This window comes from Hyaloscypha bicolor, assembly GCF_002865645.1.
Source record: "Hyaloscypha bicolor E unplaced genomic scaffold K444scaffold_10, whole genome shotgun sequence".
Lineage (NCBI taxonomy): Eukaryota > Fungi > Ascomycota > Leotiomycetes > Helotiales > Hyaloscyphaceae > Hyaloscypha > Hyaloscypha bicolor.
Window position 1 is genome coordinate 4,454,864 of NW_020194512.1, and position 23,454 is coordinate 4,478,317.

The 23,454-nt window shown below is 39.1% G+C and overlaps 4 protein-coding genes across 4 annotated transcripts; 1 reads left to right on the forward strand and 3 right to left on the reverse strand.

Moving 5' to 3' along the window:
* Nucleotides 1–329: 329 nt before the first annotated feature.
* On the reverse strand, nucleotides 330–2,002 carry K444DRAFT_658678 (uncharacterized protein). The gene is made up of 2 exons (XM_024886289.1): nucleotides 479–2,002; nucleotides 330–419 (listed from the first exon to the last, which is right to left on the reverse strand). Exon 1 carries the CDS (start codon nucleotides 1,909–1,911, stop codon nucleotides 523–525), a length of 1,389 nt encoding a protein of 462 aa, XP_024744621.1. The 5' UTR covers nucleotides 1,912–2,002; the 3' UTR covers nucleotides 330–419; nucleotides 479–522.
* Nucleotides 2,003–2,390: 388 nt separating this feature from the next.
* On the forward strand, nucleotides 2,391–4,624 carry K444DRAFT_551271 (uncharacterized protein). The gene is made up of 8 exons (XM_024876535.1): nucleotides 2,391–2,653; nucleotides 2,755–3,039; nucleotides 3,106–3,258; nucleotides 3,305–3,562; nucleotides 3,613–3,726; nucleotides 3,775–3,815; nucleotides 3,868–4,040; nucleotides 4,095–4,624. Exons 1-8 carry the CDS (start codon nucleotides 2,530–2,532, stop codon nucleotides 4,477–4,479), a joined length of 1,533 nt encoding a protein of 510 aa, XP_024744622.1. The 5' UTR covers nucleotides 2,391–2,529; the 3' UTR covers nucleotides 4,480–4,624.
* Nucleotides 4,625–8,656: 4,032 nt separating this feature from the next.
* K444DRAFT_658680 (uncharacterized protein) lies at nucleotides 8,657–10,907 on the reverse strand (the record flags this gene model as incomplete). Its single annotated transcript, XM_024886290.1, has 2 exons — nucleotides 8,657–10,652; nucleotides 10,808–10,907. The coding sequence occupies 2 exons, from the start codon at nucleotides 10,905–10,907 to the stop codon at nucleotides 8,824–8,826; spliced, it is 1,929 nt and encodes a 642-aa protein (XP_024744623.1). The 3' UTR covers nucleotides 8,657–8,823.
* Nucleotides 10,908–14,264: 3,357 nt separating this feature from the next.
* K444DRAFT_658681 (HET-domain-containing protein) lies at nucleotides 14,265–17,226 on the reverse strand (the record flags this gene model as incomplete). The annotated part of the gene is made up of 2 exons (XM_024886291.1): nucleotides 16,608–17,226; nucleotides 14,265–16,556 (listed from the first exon to the last, which is right to left on the reverse strand). The coding sequence occupies exons 1-2, from the start codon at nucleotides 17,151–17,153 to the stop codon at nucleotides 14,265–14,267; spliced, it is 2,838 nt and encodes a 945-aa protein (XP_024744624.1). The 5' UTR covers nucleotides 17,154–17,226.
* Between the last annotated feature and the right edge of the window lie 6,228 nt (nucleotides 17,227–23,454).

The following is a 23,454-nucleotide window of genomic DNA, read 5'->3' on the forward strand; positions in this document are numbered from 1 at the left end:
TAACAATTCTCCTTGGGTCGCACTCACTGCCTGCTTGAATTTCTCGGGTTTAATAAAACCTAGAACCAGTCATCCACCTTCGCTAATATCTGCGTTCACTGACTCTGGAAAGAATGCTGACTAGTTTGCCTCACCCCCTTTAGGGATCCATAACGAAACGAGTTCGAAAGATTGCAGTAAGGAAAAACTGGAGTGTAATAAGGAAGTTGTTACAATATTTACTGATAATTAAGTTATACCTAATAAGGGGATAATTAATGCTCGAGACTAAGGGTCTTACATAAGAACCTCCGATATATTATACAAGAAATTCATAAATTGTCTTATCCCGAATTTGAATCGCCGCATCATTAATATAGTACTGCGCGAGCAACATATCTCTAGTATATCTAACGAATTCAAAAGATCGATAATAAAATCTATGTAGGAGTCAGTGGATTGGTGCATTGAGTAAGGATATCTTCTAGCACGGACTTACAGAAGTGTTCAAGAAAATGAGATTTCGGTGTTGATGAATCGAGATTAAACTCCCCTAAGAACTGAACGACCTAGGATTTGCTTCTGAACGAATTCTGGCCTACTAAGCTCATCTTCGAAATTCTTCTCTGGCTCACTCCCATCACTAAGTTCATCCAGGTTTATTCCAGCTTCCAAACATTGCGATTTCAGCCTCTCCACATCCAGCTCAATTTCAGTAATTTCTCCCCGCAACGCAGCCTCTCTTGCAGGAAGATTTTCAAGGAATGCTCTCAAGTTTGAATGAAGTTCCATTCCGACCCGTGAACGAGATTCTTGTTCCACCAACAAGCTTTCGTGTTCCTGCGTCATGTTCTGAAGTCTTTCTCTCGCGAGATCCAAATCCCCAAGCCGTGACAGATATTCTGCATGAATTGGTTTATATTGATCAAGATGGCCAGTCGAGAGACCCAGAAATGAACTTGAAGCAGAAACAGAGGCGAGCAAGTCTGCAACTTGTGGAAGGGGAGATAATGTTGCCGATTCGTGCCTAGGCGGCGGTACTGTTTCCTGCCCATACAGTCGAATTTCAATCTTTGCCATTTCGAACTCCGTTTCGTCCAGGATATCTTCTATTCGGGTATATTCATCCTCCAAGGGGCCATATACATCTCGTGCTGCTTGCATTGCAAGATAGTAAGAGTCCGCAGTCTCATCCGGTGACGTTTGAGCGTTTGAAAACAACTGAACCGATCGACTCTCTCTGACATGTCTGATAAACGCCTCATCTGCTGAGGATTTGGTTGCTTCTTTCTCCTTGAGTTCTTTGCGTTTTATCTTCAGCTGAGCACGGAGTCTCAACGCATTTGTACGCAACAAACGAAGGCGCTGTCCTTCTTCTTTCATCCGCCCTGGATCTTTTTCAAACCCAGCTGGGTGATTATCTTGCGATAGGAATCGTTCCATTGGACCGGTCTGATTTGAAATGAGAGTTCTTGGCTTCTCCGCTTGGAAACTTCTTATTTGACTCCTAGGTGAGGGAGGCGGTTCGGGCTCTGCAGTCGTTGGCGGAAGAGTATTTAATGAGAAAGTGCTTTCGGCACCGAATGAAGGATCTGGTTGAGTCTTGTTGGAATCGATATTGGTCGGTCTCAACGACAATTTGAGGCTCATAGCTGCTACTTCGTGGACAGGGGTAGGACTGGGATTTGAAGAAGTCGGTGGGGGTGTCGTTTTTGTGTCGTCAGTTACTGACCTTTGAGATGGTCGAGACTTGATCTTTCGATAAGGCCTCCTGGCCGATCTGGATTTGCCATGGTTTAAGACTTCAAGCAAATCCCGTTTCCTCTTCTGTTCAAAAAAGATCATATCCTCCTGTTGTTGGCATGGCTGAGGCGCAGATGTACGCTGTGCATGTGGGAACCCGCTTTCGTTCGACGAGTCGATTCCTGCCATGTGGGCATCGTGATGTGTATCTTTTGGGGGGCAAGCGGTCAGAAACTATAAGAGGAAGTGGATAGGTCCAAAGGCTGACCATGGCGGCTGGTGCGCTTTGCGATTCGAGAGCGGTATGGAGGAAGCTACCTTTTAAAAAACGTATGGAATGATGGCTTTTGCGCTAGTCCGCCCTCTTTCAACCGGCTCGAATTTCGGCGAAGGAGACTGTACAGGGAGCGTCACAAAACTGCACAACCTGGAAATTAACAGGGATTCCAAAAACAAACTGCTGGGATTCTCCTTTAATCTTCGATGTAACCTCACAACGAATGGACGATAAGAAAATAGTGTGGTCACACAATGCGGCCGTACAACCAGCGGCACCTCAAGATAAGTGCCAGCCCCGAAGCTTCCCTAGTGTGGCTACCCAACCTCAGGCAGGTCTTTCCCCAATGGGCTGCATGTGCTTCTCCCAAAACAACAGCGTGATACACTGGGAGCTTTCAAATGGACCGCCGCCCATGTTGAGCCTCATGTCGCATCCTTTATTTGAGCGGGGCCAAACCAGGCTCCCAGAGTCGCTGTCGGGGTCGGGCACTTTTGGCTCAGTTTTCCGCCCAGCCTTTCCCCGTGACTATGTCAACACGGTCTGGCAGAAGATCAGGCAAGTCCAAAGGGTCGGCACGATCCGGCGATTGGTCCGAATGGACTTGGGATGAAAAAGGGTGGAGGTGGTATCGAGCCCGCCTCAACTCGAGGGGTAGGTTTCTCCAAGTCAATATACCTCTGCTCCCACGAAAATGATGTTGAACATTACATTCTCTGGGAATGAGATCAGATAGGCTTACCAATTTTTCTCAGGGGAATATGACTACCAATATCAACTTGGGCAAACTGCCGCACAAGATTCCACACCACGAGGAGCAACGACTACCGAGAACGTCTCCGTCCTTCCCAGTATATCTACAAGTTACAACCGCGAATACTATGATAATCAAGACTACGACTACCAATACCCTTCGCAGACCTCCGGTGAAGTCAACGACTTATCCAGAGAGTTTGCAAAAACGTCCTTGAATGATGAGCGACTTCCATCAACGGATTCTGCATCCTACGGCGGGTACCAGTCGAATGAGGGGCAACAGGGTATGTCCCCTTCTAGAAGCAAGAAGTTAAATCTCAGTAGTTATATACTAATTGAATCTTCTCTAGAAAGAACCTCCACTCAGCCGATTACAATCCCGTCGAATCCATGGAGGCAGGCAGACGACGCGACCTCCAATGATTACTCCTCCTCTAGTCATTCGACAGTAGTTGGCAGACAAAGCGGGTTTCATGGCGGAAAGTCCCCTTCGCCACCGTCTGGTCTGTGTTCATACCCTTAGTACAAGCTTTTACTGAGTTGAAATAGGATATATAGCACCGAGTTCTTCGTCCTATTACGCACCTGTGCCTGGACAATTTGGACCTACTTATAGCGTCAGCGCTAGTTACGGTTATCCAGGACCTTTGATGGTGGATTCGCAGGGCATACCAACCTCTGGCATAGGCTACCCCAATCCTTCACAAGGGTATCCTAAGTCTGGATACTCGGAGCCCGCACCAGGGTACTCGAACCCTGCACAGGGTTATAGGGAATCATCGCGGGGTTCTGTGAATTCGCAATCACGTATGTTTCGCATTTTCCATTGAGAGATTTTCCAGGCTGACGTGATGTAGAAACACAAAGCGCTCACGGCGCCTCCGCAGCTACAAGCAGTGGTGCAATTACACCTAAACCCACACATAAGACGATTACAGGAACACCTGGCGCAAAGGAGACACTAGACCCTAGTAAGCTAATCTCCCTGCTAGGCAAGAACTATACTTAACAAGCTGCAGATTATAAAGTTCACAAGTCAACGTATTTCACGCCAGGTCAAGTAAGTGTTCTGACAACCATCAAATAACTATCACTGACAACACCGCCTTTAGGTTTTCAAGGTACTTTGGTTCGAACCTCTAGGAGAGAACGCAAGGCAAACCAGCGCCACGGAAGTAACAGATTTCTCATGGGACGTGGGAGACGGGAGGTTTGGTGAGAAGCCACATTCTAGCATCCGCCGCTTTGTGATTGTCGCTGCCGATTACGGTCATTGTCAGTGCCTGTCAGTGTATCTTCACAACCTAGTTCATGAAACAATTGCTTACAACATCTGCAGGCCAATTCTTACGTATCACAGACAAGGAACAACAAAGCCCGGCGTAAAACGGGAAGACCACGCCATAATTTACACCGGCGACAGACCCCCAAGTAGAATCGAGGGGGAAGACGAGCTAAAGCTACGCGCTATCCGAGTGATTCCCAAGACACCCCGAGATAAACTTGAGAAAGAGTCGCGCATAAATTATGCAAAGATATATACTGTGGAGCACAACGTCAAGGTTCACTTCGTTGGCCATGTTGATCCGACGTTCCAACATAAGCTTGTTACTGATTTTGACGCTACTTGGATGAAAAAGAGACAGATGAGCCCTTGGCCGCAAGGTTATTCGGCGTCGAATACTACTGAGAGTTCGCTGTATGTGGGAGGAGGTTATAAGTAGAGAATCGGAACGTCGAGACTTCTTCAAGTGAAGAGAAATGTCGGTCGCCAATGGCGGATGTATTTTCACACCCGGCATATATACGTTTAGCGTGCCTCTGTTTAGGGACGTAACCACGCCTCCCTGCTGGCGAGGCGCTTGCAATTATTCCTGTATTTTTGAATACTTTTCATGTTATCCTTTTTCTTTAAAGGGAGGGGGGGGGGGGTAAAGGAACTTTCTTGTAAAGAGCCTAGACAGGCTCGCTTTTAGTAACGAAGGGAGAAGATTTTTTTCTTGCTATTTATTTTATATAGTAAGTACAGTTCACTTCAAGAGCCAGTTCATTTTAGCTTAAGAAATGAATTACAAGCAGGCTGCTTTGGATTTATGTTTAATGCTAGCAAAATTTGTAATAAGGCGCGAATATTAAAAGAATTTTGTTTATATAATAAAGGCTATTAAACGAGCTAATATAGATTTCAAACAAATTTAAATAATTATTTAACTTAAATGCTAATTTATATATAGGCCACAAGTGCGGCCACTAGTATAATTTAAAGACCCGAATAATATATAATTCTAATTTTTAGTATTACTGCTTTTTTAAAAAAGCTAGTAGAGGAAATTAATAAAGAAATAATAAGGGCTTTAAATGTCGTTTTTTTCTTAATATTTAATTAAGATATTATAAAGTTATTAATTATTATATTTATATTATTAGTAAAACTTTATTTTCTTTTTTAAGTTATAAGAAATACTTTATATAAACTTATTACTATTATTAGCTTATAATTATTTAAGTTTATATTTTAGTAATAATAATTATTTCTTAATATATAGCCTATATTTAAAAAAATGTTATCTAATATTACTTAAAAATTCGTTTATTATTATATTTAAAAATTAATTAGAAAAAATAAAGGCTCTAATTAGCTAATAAAAAAAAGAATATTAAATATTTAACCTAAGTATTTATTTTAACTAAGCCTAATATTCTACTTATTAATTTTTTTCTTTTAAATATAAAGTTATATTTCTTTAAATATACTAAAGTTAATTTGAATTTATTAGTCGAGTTCTTTAATATAATTATTTAAAGTCTTATATAATAGCAGTTTTATATTTTCTATAATAATATATTTTTTGTAAAATTATATTTTTTATAAAATTATATTTTTCATAAAATTATATAAATAATTATTTCTTTAATTATATAAAGTTTACTTATTTTTATTTAGATTTTTTTTAATAATTATATATTTTCTTAAAGAACTTTCTTGTTTTCTTTATAACTCTTTATATTATATTTTTTAATTAATAATTCTTATTATAAAGCTATAATTATTTTTATTTTATATAATTATTAATTCGAAGATATTTATTTCTTTTAATAAATAAAATATATTAGAAATATTAAAATCTATAATTATTAGTATTTAATTCGAGCTATTTTACTTATTATTAAATTTTCTTTTTTTAATATTAAACCTTTTTAATATTTTTAATATTAATTATTTAGTACTTTTAATAATTTCTTAAATTAGGAAATAGTTTAATAACTTAATTTATATTATATAAGGCCTTTTAATAATATACCTATATTATTTTAGTTAAGTTTAATAACTTTTCGAATTAAATTAATTACTAAAATAAATAGCTTTTTAGATTAATAATTAATTTATAACTTAAAATAATAATAAATTAATATATTTTTATAATAATTAGAACTTTAATTAATTAAATAAAATTTTTATAAAAATTTCGAATAACTTTTAGTTAGTATATAACTCGTATACTAATTTATATACGGGCTATAAATGCGGCCGCTAGTATAATTTAAATACCCGAATAATCTATAAGTCTAATTTTTAGTATTAATACTTTAATAAAAATATTAGTAAAAGAAATTTATAAAGAAATACTAGGGGCTTTAAATCTTGTTTTTCTTTTTAAATTTAATAATTATATTCTAAAATTATATAAATTTAATATAAGAATTTCTAAATTCTTGAATTTTATTAAAAGAACTAATTATATTTATAGGACCGGTTATATATAATACTAGTTAAACTAACTAAATAAGCGGCTTTAGAAAGGAATTTTACTTAAAAAAAATAAGTTATTTAATAAGCTTATAAAGAATATATAAATTAAGAGAATTAGATTAGTAATTTTAAAAGAATTAAAAAATGTGAAATTTTAAGTTATTTAATTATAGGAAAATAAAATAAAGATATATAAAATATAAGATTTATAAAATATATAAGATATAAAATATATAAGATATAAGATATATAAGATATAAGATATATAAGATATAAGATATATAAGATATAAGATATATAAGATATAAGATATATAAGATAGAAAATATAAGATTTTTATATAAGCTAAATTAATAATAATATAAAATTAAGAGAATAATATTTATATTATATAAAAATTTATAATATTAATAAAAAATCTTTTTTTGAAAGAAATAAAACAAAAATCCGTTATTAAATTAGGAAAATAAATAAATAAAAAATCTATAATAATTAGAGAGCTAAAATAAATATTATTTTTATATCTTTACTAGGTTATTAGTAAAATAGTATAAAAATAATGTTTATTTTAGCTTTCCTAATTATATATAGATTTTTTATTTATTTATTAACTATATAGTAAGCATTCTTGATCCGCCTGAACTAACTTAGCTAGTATGCGAATGCATCGCAGGGAGGGCATCTCCACATGCCTCACGCCATCTAGAACACCGGTTTGCATACCATACCATCTCATATCTAGATCCTCCTTGAATCTCTTTTTTGGATCCTCCTGGGCGGCTTGGGTGTAGAACTTCCGTTCCTCCTCACCGAAGGCATGGTATATACACCATGCTGCTGGATCGCCCCTCTTGGCAGCCTCGCGAAAGACACGAGAACTAATAGGAGCTTTAAACGCAGAGTATCGTGTCGGAGTGGAACAGATCCGCTCAAGACTTTTACCGCACAAACTTCAATTCAACGCAAGATTCAGTTCAGGTTTCTATTCACCTTTCAATTTCCAGGGAAATGCCGACAGTCCCATACCAGACCAGACTGTACCTCTCGGCAACGAACACGGAACGGAAAGGTCATTGATCGGTTTGTTTTCTTTTGTTTTACATATGGACTGACAGCATAAATAGCTAATACATCGAAGGTATGGGTATGAGAAACCCATGGGCGCCATCCAATATGACTATCACCTCCAACCATAGCGAGAACTCTTCCAGAAGTATGCTGCTTTGGAAGACTCTTCTCCGTCGACAGATAGGTCCGCTAGCCGTAGCAGTGTCTGCGACGTTACTCAGGACCATGTTATGAGCAACTGCGAGGAATTAAATACTAGCCAAAGTCCGTCTTCAATGTCTGAAATGGAACATGGCTATACTGAGCGGCATTCAGGCCCTTCATCTCAAGATCAAGTTAGCGGCCATCCTTCACTTCGCAACAGTGCAGGCTCTAATCGTTCTGGGAGAAGAGGCTAGTTCTCTGCTACATTAGCGAGAATGACCTCGACAGCGCCTCAGTTCGTATAAAGAGGACTAACATGCTAGTGCCAGTGCCCATCGAATCGCCCCGGAATCCCCCCGGCAAAGCGAATTCTAAGTTTTTGATCATGGATACTTTTAATTTTGTCTCTGAAGATAAAATTAGTGTTCAAGGTCGAGAGTCCTTCCTGTAAATGTGAATGAGTTTCTCTACCGAAGTAGGTCTGTCTAACTTCGGGCGCAGACGCTTTCAGGTTGGTTCTCTCGGCAACCTTGAATGTTCTAAGCAGGACAACGAGGAATCGAAGTAATTGCAGTTCAAGGACGGAAATTTGCCTTCTAGCGGCACGAGTTTTGGCTTGCCTCCATCTACGAAATGGTCCTGATATCTGCGAAGGGTGATTATCAAGAATGTAAATCGTAGTATAACTAGTATAAGAAGAGCACGAGGGAGCTGCATGAATTACTTCTGTAAGCAAAAGAGCTCTCGCGTAAACTCTTTCTTAGAATTAATTCTTCTGATGATTGAACAGACGGGGCAGAGGTTACCAACGTTGAATGAAACAATGGTAATCACTAGGGTCAGTGATTATTTGGCGGTCTGCGATTTAGATCAACGTTATTATATAGCAAGTAACGGTCACTAATTTTAGGATATAATCTTATATAAAATTCTTAGTGCTGCAGGCAGACTCTCTAGTTCATTCCGTTGATGGAAGCAGCACTGGTTGGCCTAACTGCTTGAAGGAAGAGTAACCCAGAAGATTAGACGGTTCGCAAACCTTCTCCAAACGAAAACGATATAAAAACTTAATCTTGACAGGCGTGGCATAGACAACCGTGTAAATTTAACACCCAGGGACAACCGGAACGAGCTCACTCGTACGCAGCACTCTCGCACGGCCTAGGTTTGCACCCATCGGATCGGGCACATCAGTAGACAAGACCTCAACCGCCAATACACTCAGCGGAGCCTGCTTTCGCAGCCCAACTGCAGCAAGCAAAGTCGCAAGTTCCGATATCGTGAAGCTTGCCTCACCGAATACCATGCGGCTAGGCAGCCTCTGGCCCTCCCCAGGAACTGGTGCTCGGGCTTGGGCGGTCGACAAGAGGATGTTACGGAACTGCTTACGCGTCGAGCTGCCCGTGCTGTTGCTGGAGCTTCCGTCCTCGTTGTCGAGCTGGGCGACCTGAGCATAGAGCATGATCCACATGGCGGTGACGGGGCTACGGATAGGTGCCTGGGACACGCCATTCAAAACCGGCACGGCAAACGGCGCGGAGATGTGGATTTCTTCTGCGTCGTCGCGGCGAATGCTGGGAACTAGCGGTGGAGGAGGGTGCTGGACGCCCGCTACGCGCAACGGTCGGCCATAGCGGCCTTGTGCGGTACTCCAGGAGACGCCGAGGTCGGGTTCTACACCGTAATGACCGAATCGGATTTCGTAGGTGTAGAATCCGAAGAGTTCGGGAGAGTCGGCGGATGTGCCCGGTGGCAGAGGGAGGCTGTAGTGGACGGGTGCGGCGCCGTTTACGGAAGACGCGGCTGTCATGAGCTGCATAGCGTCGAGACCCGCTCGGTCGTCGGCTTCGTTGTTCACAATGACCCGGGTGAGCTCAGCGCTGATTGCGAGGCCTGGTTCTGGTACATCGGTGAGCTCGGAAGCCAGCGCAGGATTGGACAAGAGCGGGTCGGGGGCCCTGCGGAGCACTCGAGCGAAATAGCGATCCTGGGGGTCTGCTGGAGGGCTGGAAAACTCGATCCACAATCGTTTCGTACGAGGAGTAGTGGAAGAATAAGTCACAGAGGGTAGAAATGCGGAGAGAGCGATTCCTGCTGAGACGATAGTCGGAACTTGCGCTGGAGGGGTTGTAATGGGAAGAGTGAGAGACTTCAATACCAACGGAGGGTCGCCTGTAGGTGGTGGAGTTCCTTTGAAGAGGCAAGTAATCGTATATACAGGCGAGAGGGGTTTCGGAAAAGTGTTCAGGGGCGGCTTAGGATCGATTTGGTCGAAGAATACCAAATCAGTCCCTGTCCTATATACCTTTGCACCAGGAGCGTTGCTAAAGGCATCCGAGTTGACAACCCTTGTCAAGCCAAACTTGCCGACTTGAAGGCCGTCCCTAGATACAATGAAGCCATTGGGCTGAAGGCCATCCCAACTCCAGTCTCGGTTAAGAGTTAATCGAATTGCCACGATCCAGTGGTTCGCGATGTCCGTTTGATTAGAAAACTTCAGGCTTGTACTATCTGGACTAATAACATGACTGATTGAATCCGCAGCGCCAAAAATAACTCGCCGTCCAATTGAGGCGCGAATTGATAGACCGTCGTTTTGGAGACCCAACGTTGTCGCTAGACGACTTCCAATATTTGGCGTCGTGATTAAGTTTGGGCCGAGCTGCTTGGTAATACTTCCATTAAATGTCAGGTTGGTAAATGGCACCGACAGAGCGCTGAGCGAGTCAGGCTGGCAAAACACACCACGTAACTGGCTGGCTGGAAGTCCTGGACTATAGAGTGCCGTTTCTGTTGTGGCATCCTGTCTGACGTTTATTACTACGGCAGAGCCGAAACGAATATCATCAGTACCAAAATAGGAACTGGATGGATCATCGTAACCAAGAGCTATGCATGACAGTCTGACGTCTCTGGCGGTCGGTAGTGTGAGTGCTGCGCCGTTATCAGTCAATATGAAGGCATTGGCGACATCAGTATAGGTCAAATTCAGTGAGAGTTGATCCTCCACATTGGCAGCAAAAGGTCGTATTGTTGTATAAACTGTCAGAAAGGAATCTCGATCTGTTTCTGGGTCTCTCGCTAGCGACCTGACGGAGACAGTAATCTGAAGTCGATCAACGTCAGGATCTGGAAGTCCGGGCTCTCGTCCAGCGGCCCTTGCGACGGGCAAGTCCGCCTGTAAGTCATTAACAAGGTCCTGTCGGCGATTGGCGTAAGACTGGGTACATCCTATTGCAGGATAGGCAAGAAGTGGTCGCTTGAATACTAGAGTTTTGATCACCTTCGAACTAGCAAGTGGTGGTATCCGGATATATATCGGAGATATTGGACGGATCCAGCGCCTGAATGCAATTGTTGCAATAGGACTTGGTCCAGGGACAGCAGGTATTACTGCTATTATTACACTAGGAGGTCCTCTAAAGAAATAATCGACAAGTCATATACGGAAGTCTGTAACGTGGGTTTAGTAAAGTTTTATAGTAAAGCATTTAGAGGAAGATAGAGCTATGGTTTATTTCTAGATTTAATAAAGACAAGAGAATAGAATAAGACACTTGCTATAACTTTTGCTATAAGTAAGTGAAATGTCGGGGAAAACACTAATAGGACCGTCTACCGGAGGTTTTTCTCTACTGAGATTAATAATAAGTGAATCTGATTCTACTAAGCTCGGTCAAATGCCTGAAAAGCGGGTATATAAGCAAGGCGGTTTTAAAAAACACACATTAGTAAGAAGCTCTCTTACTAAAATTATATAATTAATAACTCGATATTAAATAACGGGCAAATAGCTATAAATTAGATATTAAAATAATTATATATTATTAGGTTTATAAAAGCTTATAGCTATATATTATATATTAGTTATATAGTAAATTAATTATAATTTTATAATAAGAATATATATATTAAGAGCCAAAAACGTATAATATATATAATACTAGTAATAATTTAATAAATAATAAATAAATAGCTATAAATTGAATATTAAAATAATTATATATTATTAGATTTATAAAAGCTTATAGTTATATATTATATATTAATTATAATTTTATAATAAAAATATATATATTATATTATTAATAATTTGATTTATATTAGTTTAAGGTCCTAAAAGGCTATAAATTAAATACTAAATTAATTATATATAGTACTAAAATTAAATATTAGTTTAATTAATATTCTAGTATTTACTAAATATTATTTAAGGAAAAAATTTATATATATATAGTGTAACGGCTGGTGTCACATGGGTGCTACGGGTTGGTTTCAGCTAAGGTTCCAAGCCATAGTTCAAACCAAGCTCGCTTCAAACCAAGCTCGGCGTTTCAGTGGTCTTGGCCATACCTACTTATCCACTGCCACACCTCACTCCTTCTCTCCTTAGCTTTAGATTCTGTAGGACATTGGAATCATAGATCTTTGAGCATCGTTCCATTGCTTTGTTCCTGCCGTCACATATAGCTCTTATATAGCCAAAACTATAATTTATATAATAGCTTTTTATTTATATTTTATAATTATAAATAATTTCAAGAATATTATTATTATTAATTAAATATTGGTAATATCAAAATTTAATTAATTTAAAGTACTAGAATAAATTTAAAAATTAATTAAGTTTTTAATTCTTAATAATATAATTAATTCTAATTTATTAAATATATTAAATAATATAAAATATAATATAATTTTTAAACTATTTTCTTAATTTATATAATATTAAATTTAATAAATATAAAAAACAAAAGAAATAATAATAACTTTAATATTTTTATTATATATAATATTAAATAATCTAGACTAAATTTATTAATTAAAATATAAAATAAATATTTTTAAATTATTAAATTTAATAAAATATTCGAAATTAATTTATTTTAAACTTATTTTTTTAATTTAATATTATAGTTTGATTTTTATATTAAAATATAATATTAGAAATTAATTTTCATTTATAAAACTTATAAAAAAACGTATTATTAAAGAAATATAAGTTTTATTAATTAAAATATATAATAAAGTCTTAGCTTTTTTTTATAATTTGAAAAGAAAAAATATTTTCTATATTATTTAAAATAAAGAATTAATTATAATATAACAAAAATTTATATAAAAATAAAAATATAAAATTAGGAATTCGATTTTACTATTTATATTACTAATAACTAACTATAATATTAAAGATTACTATATTTATATTACTAGTAGAATTCTGCTTTCTTTTTTAGATAATAAGAAATATCTTATATAAGCTTATTATTCTTATTAATACTTTCTAGAATTTACTTATAGCCTATTATTATTTAATATAAATATATTATTACTAGCCCGTAATTATTGAAGTTTGAATTCTAATAATAATAATTACTATTTTTTAATATATAGCCTATATTTATAGGAGTTCCCGAAAGGCGCTATTAATAAATCTGTTTATAATTATATCCGAGAGTTAATTAGAAAAAGTAATATTCCCGATTAGATAATAAAAAGAAGAATATTAATTATCTAGTACTAGTATTTTGCTCGTTAATTTATTTTCTTTAAATATAGAGTTATATATCCCTATATATACTAGAATTAACTAGAATCTACTAGCCGGGTCTTCTAATATATCTATCCGGAGTCCTATATTATAATTTAGGTACGGACCCACTAAGTTACAGGTGCTTCCAGGGCACTTTAGCGGTGGGTGGTTGCTTTACAGGCTAGTTTCACGGATTACAGCGTGCGATTAGTGGCTGGGACATCATGTGCCCTGTAGTCGCATGACTTTATGCCGCAATATTCGTATGCGGCCACCGGACACACAAGATGCCGAAAAGGGCGATGAAATCGAAAGACCAGCTAGAGGCGGTACAAACAGAGGCTTCGGGATCGACTGGTGGTTTTGGATCCCATATGGGAAAGAAAGATGGCTCTACTTCAATTCTGATCAGCTTGATTTCAAGGGTGGTAGAAATTCAGCCGTCTTAACAGATGAGGAAGTGACTGATCGGCTGAAAAGAGGTGATTTATATGTTAGTCTAAAACATGTTAACGAGATCAAGGAAATCGTTGAGAGTTCGACAATAGGCTGTGGGTACCTGCAAGATCTGATGGGTTAGTTCAGTACTTAATAGAACAGATGAAGGCCAAGTAAACTCTTCTGAGTTTTACTCGTAACTCTCCGTAATTTCAAGATTGTATAAGTCTAAAATCATCTTATGTCGATCTGGAATATAGTTTCTTTGTACTCAAGGCTAAGAGAGGCAGTAAAAATAGATACCTTTTTTTGTGGAGCAATGAAAATCCATATCGAGGGAGAGCTATAAGCAACTAATAACTAATCATCTGTAAGAATCATTATATTATAGTGTAAGTTGGGTTTGGCTTATAGTTAGTTAGACTAAAGCGAAGAGAAAGTTTATCTTTGTAGAGAACTAGACATATAAGAAAACGGGTGGGTGTTAACCTGTTTCAAATAGGTGTGTCTGTAATTATAGCCTTCATACAATTCTAGTCAAAGTCTAGTCCCAATACAGCATATAGAATTCTTAGCTACCATTGCTTGGCTGCATCCTCATACAGCATAACTTCGTCGCCGCGATGCTCACGGAGAAGCTTTATCATTCTAGGATTTTCAGCCGCTACTCTCACCACTGCTTCACTTAAATGAGTCTTGTACCCGAGCCGATCAAGAAGTAAAAACATCGAACTAGTCCCAACATTGCCAGCCGCTGCTTTGACTACCTCCTCAGTGATTTCGATCCTGTTGCTGTCATAGTCGATAAGCATTTCAAGCACATGGCACGTTGCCCCTTCCTCAACCGTTACTGCTGCCACGACTACTCTTTCGGTGATCCTGATCTCGTCTCCGAACCGTTTCAGTAGCAGCTCCATCATATACCGCTGTTTACTCTCGGCTGCTGCTATAACCACTTCTTCGGTTATTTTAACCTCGTTGCGGCGCTTGTTAAGTAGTTCTGCCATTATATATATAACTGGGTTTCGAGCTGCTGCTTTAAGGATTTCCTCGGTAATCTTGATCTCATCACCGAAACGAGCTAAGAGCCGCTCCATTATATCTACCGATTTGTTCTCAGCTGCTGCTATAACCACTTCTTCAGTTATTTTAACCTCGTTGCCTCGGCGGTTCAGTAGTTCTCTCATCACAGATTCAACTGGGTTTCGAGCTGCTGCTTTAAGGATTTCTTCGGTGATCTTGATATCACTACCGAAACGGATCAAGAGCCGCTCTATCATTTCCGGCGATTTGTTCTCAGCTGCTGCTATAACCACTTCTTCAGTTATTTTAACCTCGTTGCCTCGCCGCCTAAGTAGCAGCTCCATTAAATAGCGATCCGGGTTCCGAGCTGCTGCTGCAACGATCTTTTCGGTGATCTTGATCTCGTCGCCGCAGTTATCAAGGAGCAGCCCTATTATCCAGATGCCATTGCTGAGGCCAGCTGCTGCCTTGACCAACCCTTCGGTGATTGGGATATTTTCCCTTTTTAAGCCTAGTAAAAGGGCGACCACCTTTTTGCCAGATATCTCCATAGCCCGGATCAAGTTTCCTTCTGTGATCTTGACGTTGGTCCTTATTTGATCCGTTAGACTTGCTGCCATTCCTGGGTCTCCTGTAGACGAAGGGTACTTGATGTCGCGGTCTAGGTAAGTTGAGGCGAGGTTGGCAATGCTACTCAGCGTATCTGGATGCTCTGTTCCCTGCACACGCTTTCTTGTCTCTATCACTTGCAATAACAGGTTCTCTGCCTCCGTCAATTCCTCTTTTTCCTTGTATACCATGGCGAGTTCATCCATGCGTGAGAGTGTACGAGGATTTTCCTTCCCAAACTCTCTTTCATGGGCTTCTATCATCTCCTGAAGCCTTTTTTTGGCTCCCTCAAACTCTTCCGCGATTTTTAATGCCATTGTGACATCGTCGAATCTTGCGCTATCGCTCACAGATGTCTCGAAGTATTCTGGCGCCAGGATATGTATCTCCACTGCGTATTCGTATCCAACTCGACCCTGAAAACCCTCTCGGGAAGCTTCCCAGTCCCACACAAGCACGAGGTCGGGCGAGAAGCTTTCCGCCGAAGTCAAGAAGTTTTGACGCTCAAGAAATGCGCTCTCTATCTTTTCGTGCTGTCGAAGGGTAACCGAAACCATGATAAGAGCAAAATAGGTTTTGTACGGTCTGATGATGGATGGATTTGAAGCCCCTTGTAGAAAACAGACAACATCTCGTTCCAGAACAGGTATTGCCGAGACCTGGAGGGTCCATCGAGAGGGAGGTTCTAACTTGGACTCAGACTTGTATGCATTGTTGAATACGACTTTAGCACTCTGTCTGTCGTATCGAGTACTGTCATTCTCAACCGAGGATATATACCCGATAATGTAGCACTTGCCCTTGATTACTGCTGTCTCTCTGTTGTCCCAAACTTCTATAGATACCTTTGTGGACAGAACGAATTCGATAAGTCGTCGCAAGAGTGTCTTCCATGGAACCGCGTAGTCAGGTAACAAGTCAGCAGCATCGAGGCCATCAGAGCTCATACTGAGCAAGGCGTACACCTTATCATGGCGCTGAGTGGCCTCACGGGCATGGTACATATCTATCAGCTCACCGAGTGAGAGCAGCCCGTTTGTTGGATTGACTGTGTACTTCGGCCGGAAGATTGCCCCTCTTATAAGGTAGACCATTGATCGGATCAGTTGCAATGCTGGGCCGTCTTTGTAGGGAAGCTCCATATTGTTGAAACCAGAGCAGAAGGTATATCCATTTATTTCGGTAGAACCGCACATAATCAGAATATTCCGAGCCAAGGCAACTTCTTGAAGTACCTAAATGACTTCTTGTTAACAAATTCTCGAGCTGGGTCTCTGCCAACTTACCCAGATGCGCCGAAACCAGGGTCGCTCAAGCAACTTAAGAATCGCTTCCTGACTTTTGTTACTGATTAATGAAGTAGTAGACTCGTTTTCTGCTGCAGCACGTATATCCTCCAAGGCTTGATCGCTATTGTCTGCCGCCTCTCCCAGATAAACGACTACACGGTCCGCTTGGCCATAGATCTTCGCCATCAACTGGATCTGGCGCTTTTTCTCCGGTTCATCTTCTTGGTTGATGCAAACAGAATCTGCCCATAATACTCGTTCAAAAGAGTGGTCGCGAAGGCGTGAGAGCGCATTATGGAGGTTCGCTGTGATAGCCAGGTCACGCGGCTCACTCCCATCTATGACGAGAGACTGGCGCTTGTCCGAGCTGCCCCATACATAGGACAAGGCTTCGTACCGATGAGGACGCCCGCTCGATTTCTGGAGATCGTAGTTAAAGAGCTGGCACTGGATGGGAGCCGTCTCGTCTTCGCAAGGCATCAGGCGGAGCAGGCGAGTACTGTCAGGATCCAGCGAGGCCTCCGAATACCTGTACGGAGGCATGATTAAGATATGTCCAGCGTCTTAATACTTTGCGTTTTGGGTAATAATGTTTGTTGGTGATCGTGACAGGTATGGCGACTCTAGCCTCGTCTGGACTCTGGTCGATGTTGTCTGAGGTCTGTTGTTGGTCGGCGGTTAAGGATCTCAGCTTCTAGCATAGCCACCACCAACTGCATACGAATTAGCGAATCACCAACCAGTAACTGCACCTACACTGTCAGCCAGTCAGAGAAGGCCTGGAGCAACTCTCAACTCCAAAATCATTTTGCTATACTAGTTTCAAGCATGGTTGATTCAAAGGTACACATTGTATACAACAATAACTTTCCGCTTTCATCTGATGCTGATTCCAAGATACTTTGGATTTGACTCCTAAGCGGGAATGACTTGAAAGTTCTCTATCCATTTCGGCCCCGTGTATGTTTGTTCTATCTACTTATTACTCGATGTTTAGGGGAGTTTCTTGTCAGAGATACAATATTACAAACTGATATCGTAGAAGCAGCATCTACCTGCATACCGGAAACTCACTGCTCTCAGGTCGAGGTTACCATACAGCTATATCCATATACGCAGCCAAAGCCGTCTTAAACAAACGCCATAAATTAAAATATTTTGCAGAAAGATATCTCCAAATAAGTAGATTAACTGAACTAACCGAATACACGATTTCACCAAGTCCTGTAAGCGAGCCCCTTTCGCCCCACCATTGTCTTCCGCTACTATAACCCCTCTCCTCTTAAGCCTGCATATACCACCATTTAGACGATTTATATTGCCAATAGTCCCTTAAAATGATCGGATTGCATTGAGTGTCCCGCTAGGTAACTACTTAGTAAAAATTCATCGCACAGCAAGAAAGCGGGAACTTCCATAGTGAAACACACCTCCTATTTCGGCATACAGACAATCTTCTCGACAGCACCCAAAATAGAAGAGCGAATTTCCATGCATACCCCCTATATTCAACCATCCCTTTGCGACTCCCTCACCAGATCTCGCCGTACGCAGAAACCACGCCCCATTTCCCAAAAGCACAGCAGCTAACGTGCTGACCAAACAAGGCTCCTAGCACACAGCTGCCGCGAAACCAAAACATGCACCACACAATTTATAACGAAATCTACCTATCACTCACCAATTTTCATCCCACCTATACTCTTCTGACGCGCTCTTAATATTGTCAGGCAGTATAGGCAAAAACTACTCAAGCTACTCAAGCTACTCTAGAGTAGTCTTAAGTAAAGTAGAATAGAGTTTGAATAGTATAATATAGTACTTAAGTAGAGTAGAGTAAAGTATTACTCTAAAATAACTCAAGAGTAATTATATACAAGTTATATAAATATAATAAATTAATATTTATTTAATTATTAATAAATAAATAAGGTATATATTAAATAGTACTATATAATTTAAGCTAGAGCTTATATAAGGCTACTTAAATACTACTTTTCTTCTATAAAAACCAGATTTCTCTTTTTAAAATCTTTCTTTTTCTACTTTTTTTTTTCTTCTTTTACTTCTTCTAATTCGTTTTTAAATAACCCCTAGCTTTTTAAATAAGATATTATCTTAATAGTACTCTTATGAAGTCTATTATATAATTTAAATAATAAGAATATCTTAAAAGAAAAGTTTACCCTTAATAGCTAAAGAAGCCTAAAAATATATTAAGGTTCTATCTTATTTACTAAGTCTTACTACTATTTAATTAGGTAATTTAATAATTAGAAGAGTAAATATTATATTAGAATTAGGATTTTTAATAAGTTTTTAATAAGAAAGACCTATATAGAGAATTTTGGCTAATAAGCTTAAAGTTAGTTATTATAATTTAAGTAAATTTATTCTATTAAAATATTTTACTTTTTATATTTATCTTTTTTCTATTTTTATTATTTCTTTAATTAATTTTATTATTACTTTAATTAAATAAAACAGAATTTAAATATATATTAAATATTCTTTTTTTAGTTAAATACCTAAAAAGCAAATATATAAGTAAGGCGGTTTTAAAAAACACATATTAGTAAGAAGCTCTCTTACTAAAATTATATAATTAATAACTCGATACTAAATAACGGGCAAATAGCTATAAATTAGATACTGAAATACTTATATATTATTAGATTTATAAAAGCTTATAGATATATATTATATATTAGTTATCTAGTAAATTAATTATAATTTCATAGTAAGAATATATATATTAAGAGCCAAAAAAGTATAATATATATAATACTAGTAATAACTCGATAAATAACGGGCGAATAGCTATACTACCCTGCTATAGTACTCTCTGAGAGTACTATAACTTTTTATTAGGAGGGTACTAAGGAATTCGAAAGTCGTATGGTACTCTCTAAAAGTATTAATAAACTTAATAGAAAATTTTATATATCGAATTTCCTAATTTGGGCCGATTTTTGAACCCACTTTTTATAAGAATCGGTCTTATATAAGCCAGGTTATTAATAAGCAAAGCTAGAAAATAGTAAAAAACACGAATGATTTTTAATTTAGGCTATTTCTTATATAAAAAGCCCAAAATTTATATATAAGCTCTTATAGTAGTATAAAGCTAGACTAGTAGCTAAAAAGTCTAAAAATAGATCTATAATATAGTAAAAGTAATTTTAGTTTAATTTTTCTAATATTTTTAAGCTTAGACTTAATAGCTTAGTAACTAGAACCTTTCCAAGTAAGTTTTATATTATATTTAGGCTTACTATATATAAAACTAGTTATATACAGATTTTTAGCTAATTCTACCTCTTATGTGAGGCCCCTTTTTTGGTAAAAGGTAAGAATGCCAGTGCACTAATTAGTGCGTGCGCTATTAACTAATACACTTTCCGGTAAAAGGGATTTCGGTAAAAGGGCACCTCCCCTACCACCCCCCACCCCCCTTTAAATAAGCATTCCCTCGTCTCAAAGCACGTACTCGTCATATTCTCGTATAATCCGATTCACAGGGTTACTATCTGCCATGTCTACAAGTCCTGCGTCATTCCAGGGGCACGTAGTCAAGAGCGGCACCTGCGAGCGCAGCCACACTAACTCTTGGGAAACGAGCTCAAGGCGACTACATAGCTCCTCAGTAGCTATAACCTAAGGAGTATAGCCGAGCTCAGAGAGCATAAGCCCCGGCCCGAAGACAGGTGCCAGATAATTAAGCACCTGGTTAGCTATAACGGTATCTACTGTCTATAGCCGTAGTATAGCTATAGCACCCGCCATCTCCCCAAGATAAAGGAGTACTAGGCTACTTGCCACAAGACCAAAATAAGGTCTCATGAGAGTAATTAGTCATGGAAAGAGTACAAGCTACAGATATACTTTACTACAAAGGGCCGGATTAATTATTTTGTAGTGGTAGATAGGGAGAAAGGCAGGGAAATAGCCAGAGGCTCTATGTTATTGACTGAGCCAGAGAAGGAACTATTTAAGTAATTAGAGAAAAATTACGAGGATATGAAATACGATCTTGAGAAGCAAGCAACTATAGTCCAGGATATTGGAGATTCAAGGTCAGAAAGGGTACCATGGCTACACGACATAACGGGTTTTCCATATTACCTGACTATACTAAAGGACGAGGAGATCTGGAGCTCGTATAAGCTATTACCGAAGAAAGAGCTTGATGCGGATAGTGAGGATACTAAGAATCCTAATCTCGTCCGAATTTTAGTTATAGCCAAGGCTGCCTTGAGAGACGCATACTGGTTATATAGCGACATCTCGCTAGACCGGAAAATGACACAGCAGCAGGCTAATATCCTGAACGAATTCTATACTGGGGCTTTAGGTAAAGCAGATAGGTTCCGGTATTTCAAGAACATATTAACCCTAGTTACCTACTTTACTACCATAAAGCAGTTATTAGTGTACTACTACCGTATAATGTATTATAAAGGCGGCCATTTTACCCGGGCTAAGCCAGAGCAAGTACTGCCCGGGGATGTTATCTAGCCGACTACTTTACAGATCCAAGCTATGAATGAGATTATAGAAGCCTTGGCTATTAAGGATGTGGAGGAGGCTAAGCTAGCTCTTAAGTATGCTATTCGGCGACTTTACTTAGCTCTAATTTGCCACACTATTAGTAGCGTGCCGTTCAAGTCCCTTGTCTTGAGTTTCTGTACTATGCTAAGTAGGAAAGTCTGTGGGAAAGGCCGGGGATTATGGGAGGAGCCGGGGAATTTCAATAGCTATTTATTAGCTCTGACCTGGACTGCTTAGCTAGTACTTTTTAACTATACTTGTTTCCAAGAGCAAGATAACAAAGATCAAATCCCCGTCTTTCTCGCCAAGATCTATAAGAAGTTCTTCCAGTAGCTAGCTAAGACCCTGTTTGGGCATATTCTATAGTAGAGGCTATACTTATTTAAGGTTAGAAAAGCTACTATTACAAAACACCAAGCTCGGTAGTCCTTGGACGGGCAAATAATGGAATATTATGGGGTGGAATTACAGATATTGCAGATCTCTGACTTAGTGGTTTCCGAATATTAATAAGCCCATATCCTACTCTATAATAAGCTCCTGTTCCAAGCCAAGGACCTCATTCTAATAGAATCGTGGAGGCTGAAGGATAACCTAGATCTGGAAGATTTTGGCAGCTCGTGGCTCTCTTATCCTAGCAATACCGAGTTTCTAGAGGGTACTGAGCTCGCTCTTATCCGGCAGATCCAGGGCAATACTAAGCTCCGGGCCATGTTCTTAACTAATAGCAAGGATAGGAGCATGGTCTTATATCCAAAGGCTATGGCTATTTACGAGGCACATACTTAGGAATTCCTAGAGCGGGTATTAGTATTATTCCATATCCCCGGCGGCCCACCGTTGCGAGCGTCCGAGTTACTATTAGTAATGTGGTGTAATAATACTCGATAGCGCCACTTATTAATATGGGAGAAGCTGGTTATAATCTATACCCAGTATTATAAGGGTCAGTAGCAGTCCGGCATATATAAGGACAATATCCAATTCTTACCAAAGGCAATTAGGGATCTATTACTTTCGTATATTACATATGTCCTGCCTCTAAGGCAACTATTCTTCTAATAGCAGACTCCAGGTGCTCTCATCTCTCCATACCTCTGGGCTAAGCTAGACGGGACAGTGTGGGCTAATAGGACGCTTTCGGCCTGCCTAATAAAAGCATGTGCTCGTACCAAGGTACCGCGCCTATATATATTAAACTAGTAATAATTCGCAGTATTAATTATAAAGGAGAAGTTTTCCGTCAAGGAACGGGCGAATTTTGATCTTGAGGAGGGTATAGGGGAGGATATTAAGGATGAGCTAGATCTGGTTACTCTGGTAGAACTAAGTAATCACACATACTATACTTTTAATTATATATATACTAGAATAATAACGCTTACCATAAATACTCTACTATACCGGAATTACCGAGCATCCGAGAGTTAGCGTACGTTCTTCCGGTTTAACTATATTCTGCAGGGAAAGAGGCCGCGGGGTGCTTTAGAGACACTGTCACTACGAATACTGGATGCTTCCAAGCGTGGTCAGATGCGTAGGAGGGGTACATACTCCGAGGCTAATTTACTAGCTATTACTCGGAAACTATATAATATACCAGGCTTGTAATTCCGGGTCCCCGGTTAGCGGAATAGAGTGCTTACTATTATGGGGCCTCAGCCAGCCGAGCAGGTAGTTCTAGTAATAGGAACCGGCTCCGGTAAGACTTTGGTTATTATAATTAGAGCTATAATTACAGATACTGGGACTATAATCCTGGTTCTGCCAATGGTTACTCTACGGGGCAATATACTAAGACGCTTTTACGAAGTAGGCATCCGGCCACTGATCTGGTCCGTTAATTACCGACGGTCAGCTTTATTAGTTATTATGTTAGCCAAAGCTGCGTATACTCAAGGCTTTCTTGAATACTATCACATTCTAGTTAGTAAGCAGAAGCTAGACCGTATTATAATTAACGAGGGTCATCTCACTATTATAGCCAGTAACTACCGGCTATATATGGCCTAACTGGGCTGGTATATCCGGCAGATCAGGACGCAGACAGTCTAGCTAACAGCCACACTTCCCCTAGTAATACAAGAAGAGTTTATCGAGCATAATAAGCTCGTAAAGCCCAGGATCATCCGGGAGTCGACTAACCGGCCTAATATCAAGTACATAGTCAGCTTTAAAGCTAGACCCGGGCCCTTGATTGAGAAAGCTGCCAATCTGGTACAGGCATACTGGCCTAAGCAGGAGATCTTCGACTACTCCCGGGATAAGATTATTATCTACTGCCGTATACGGA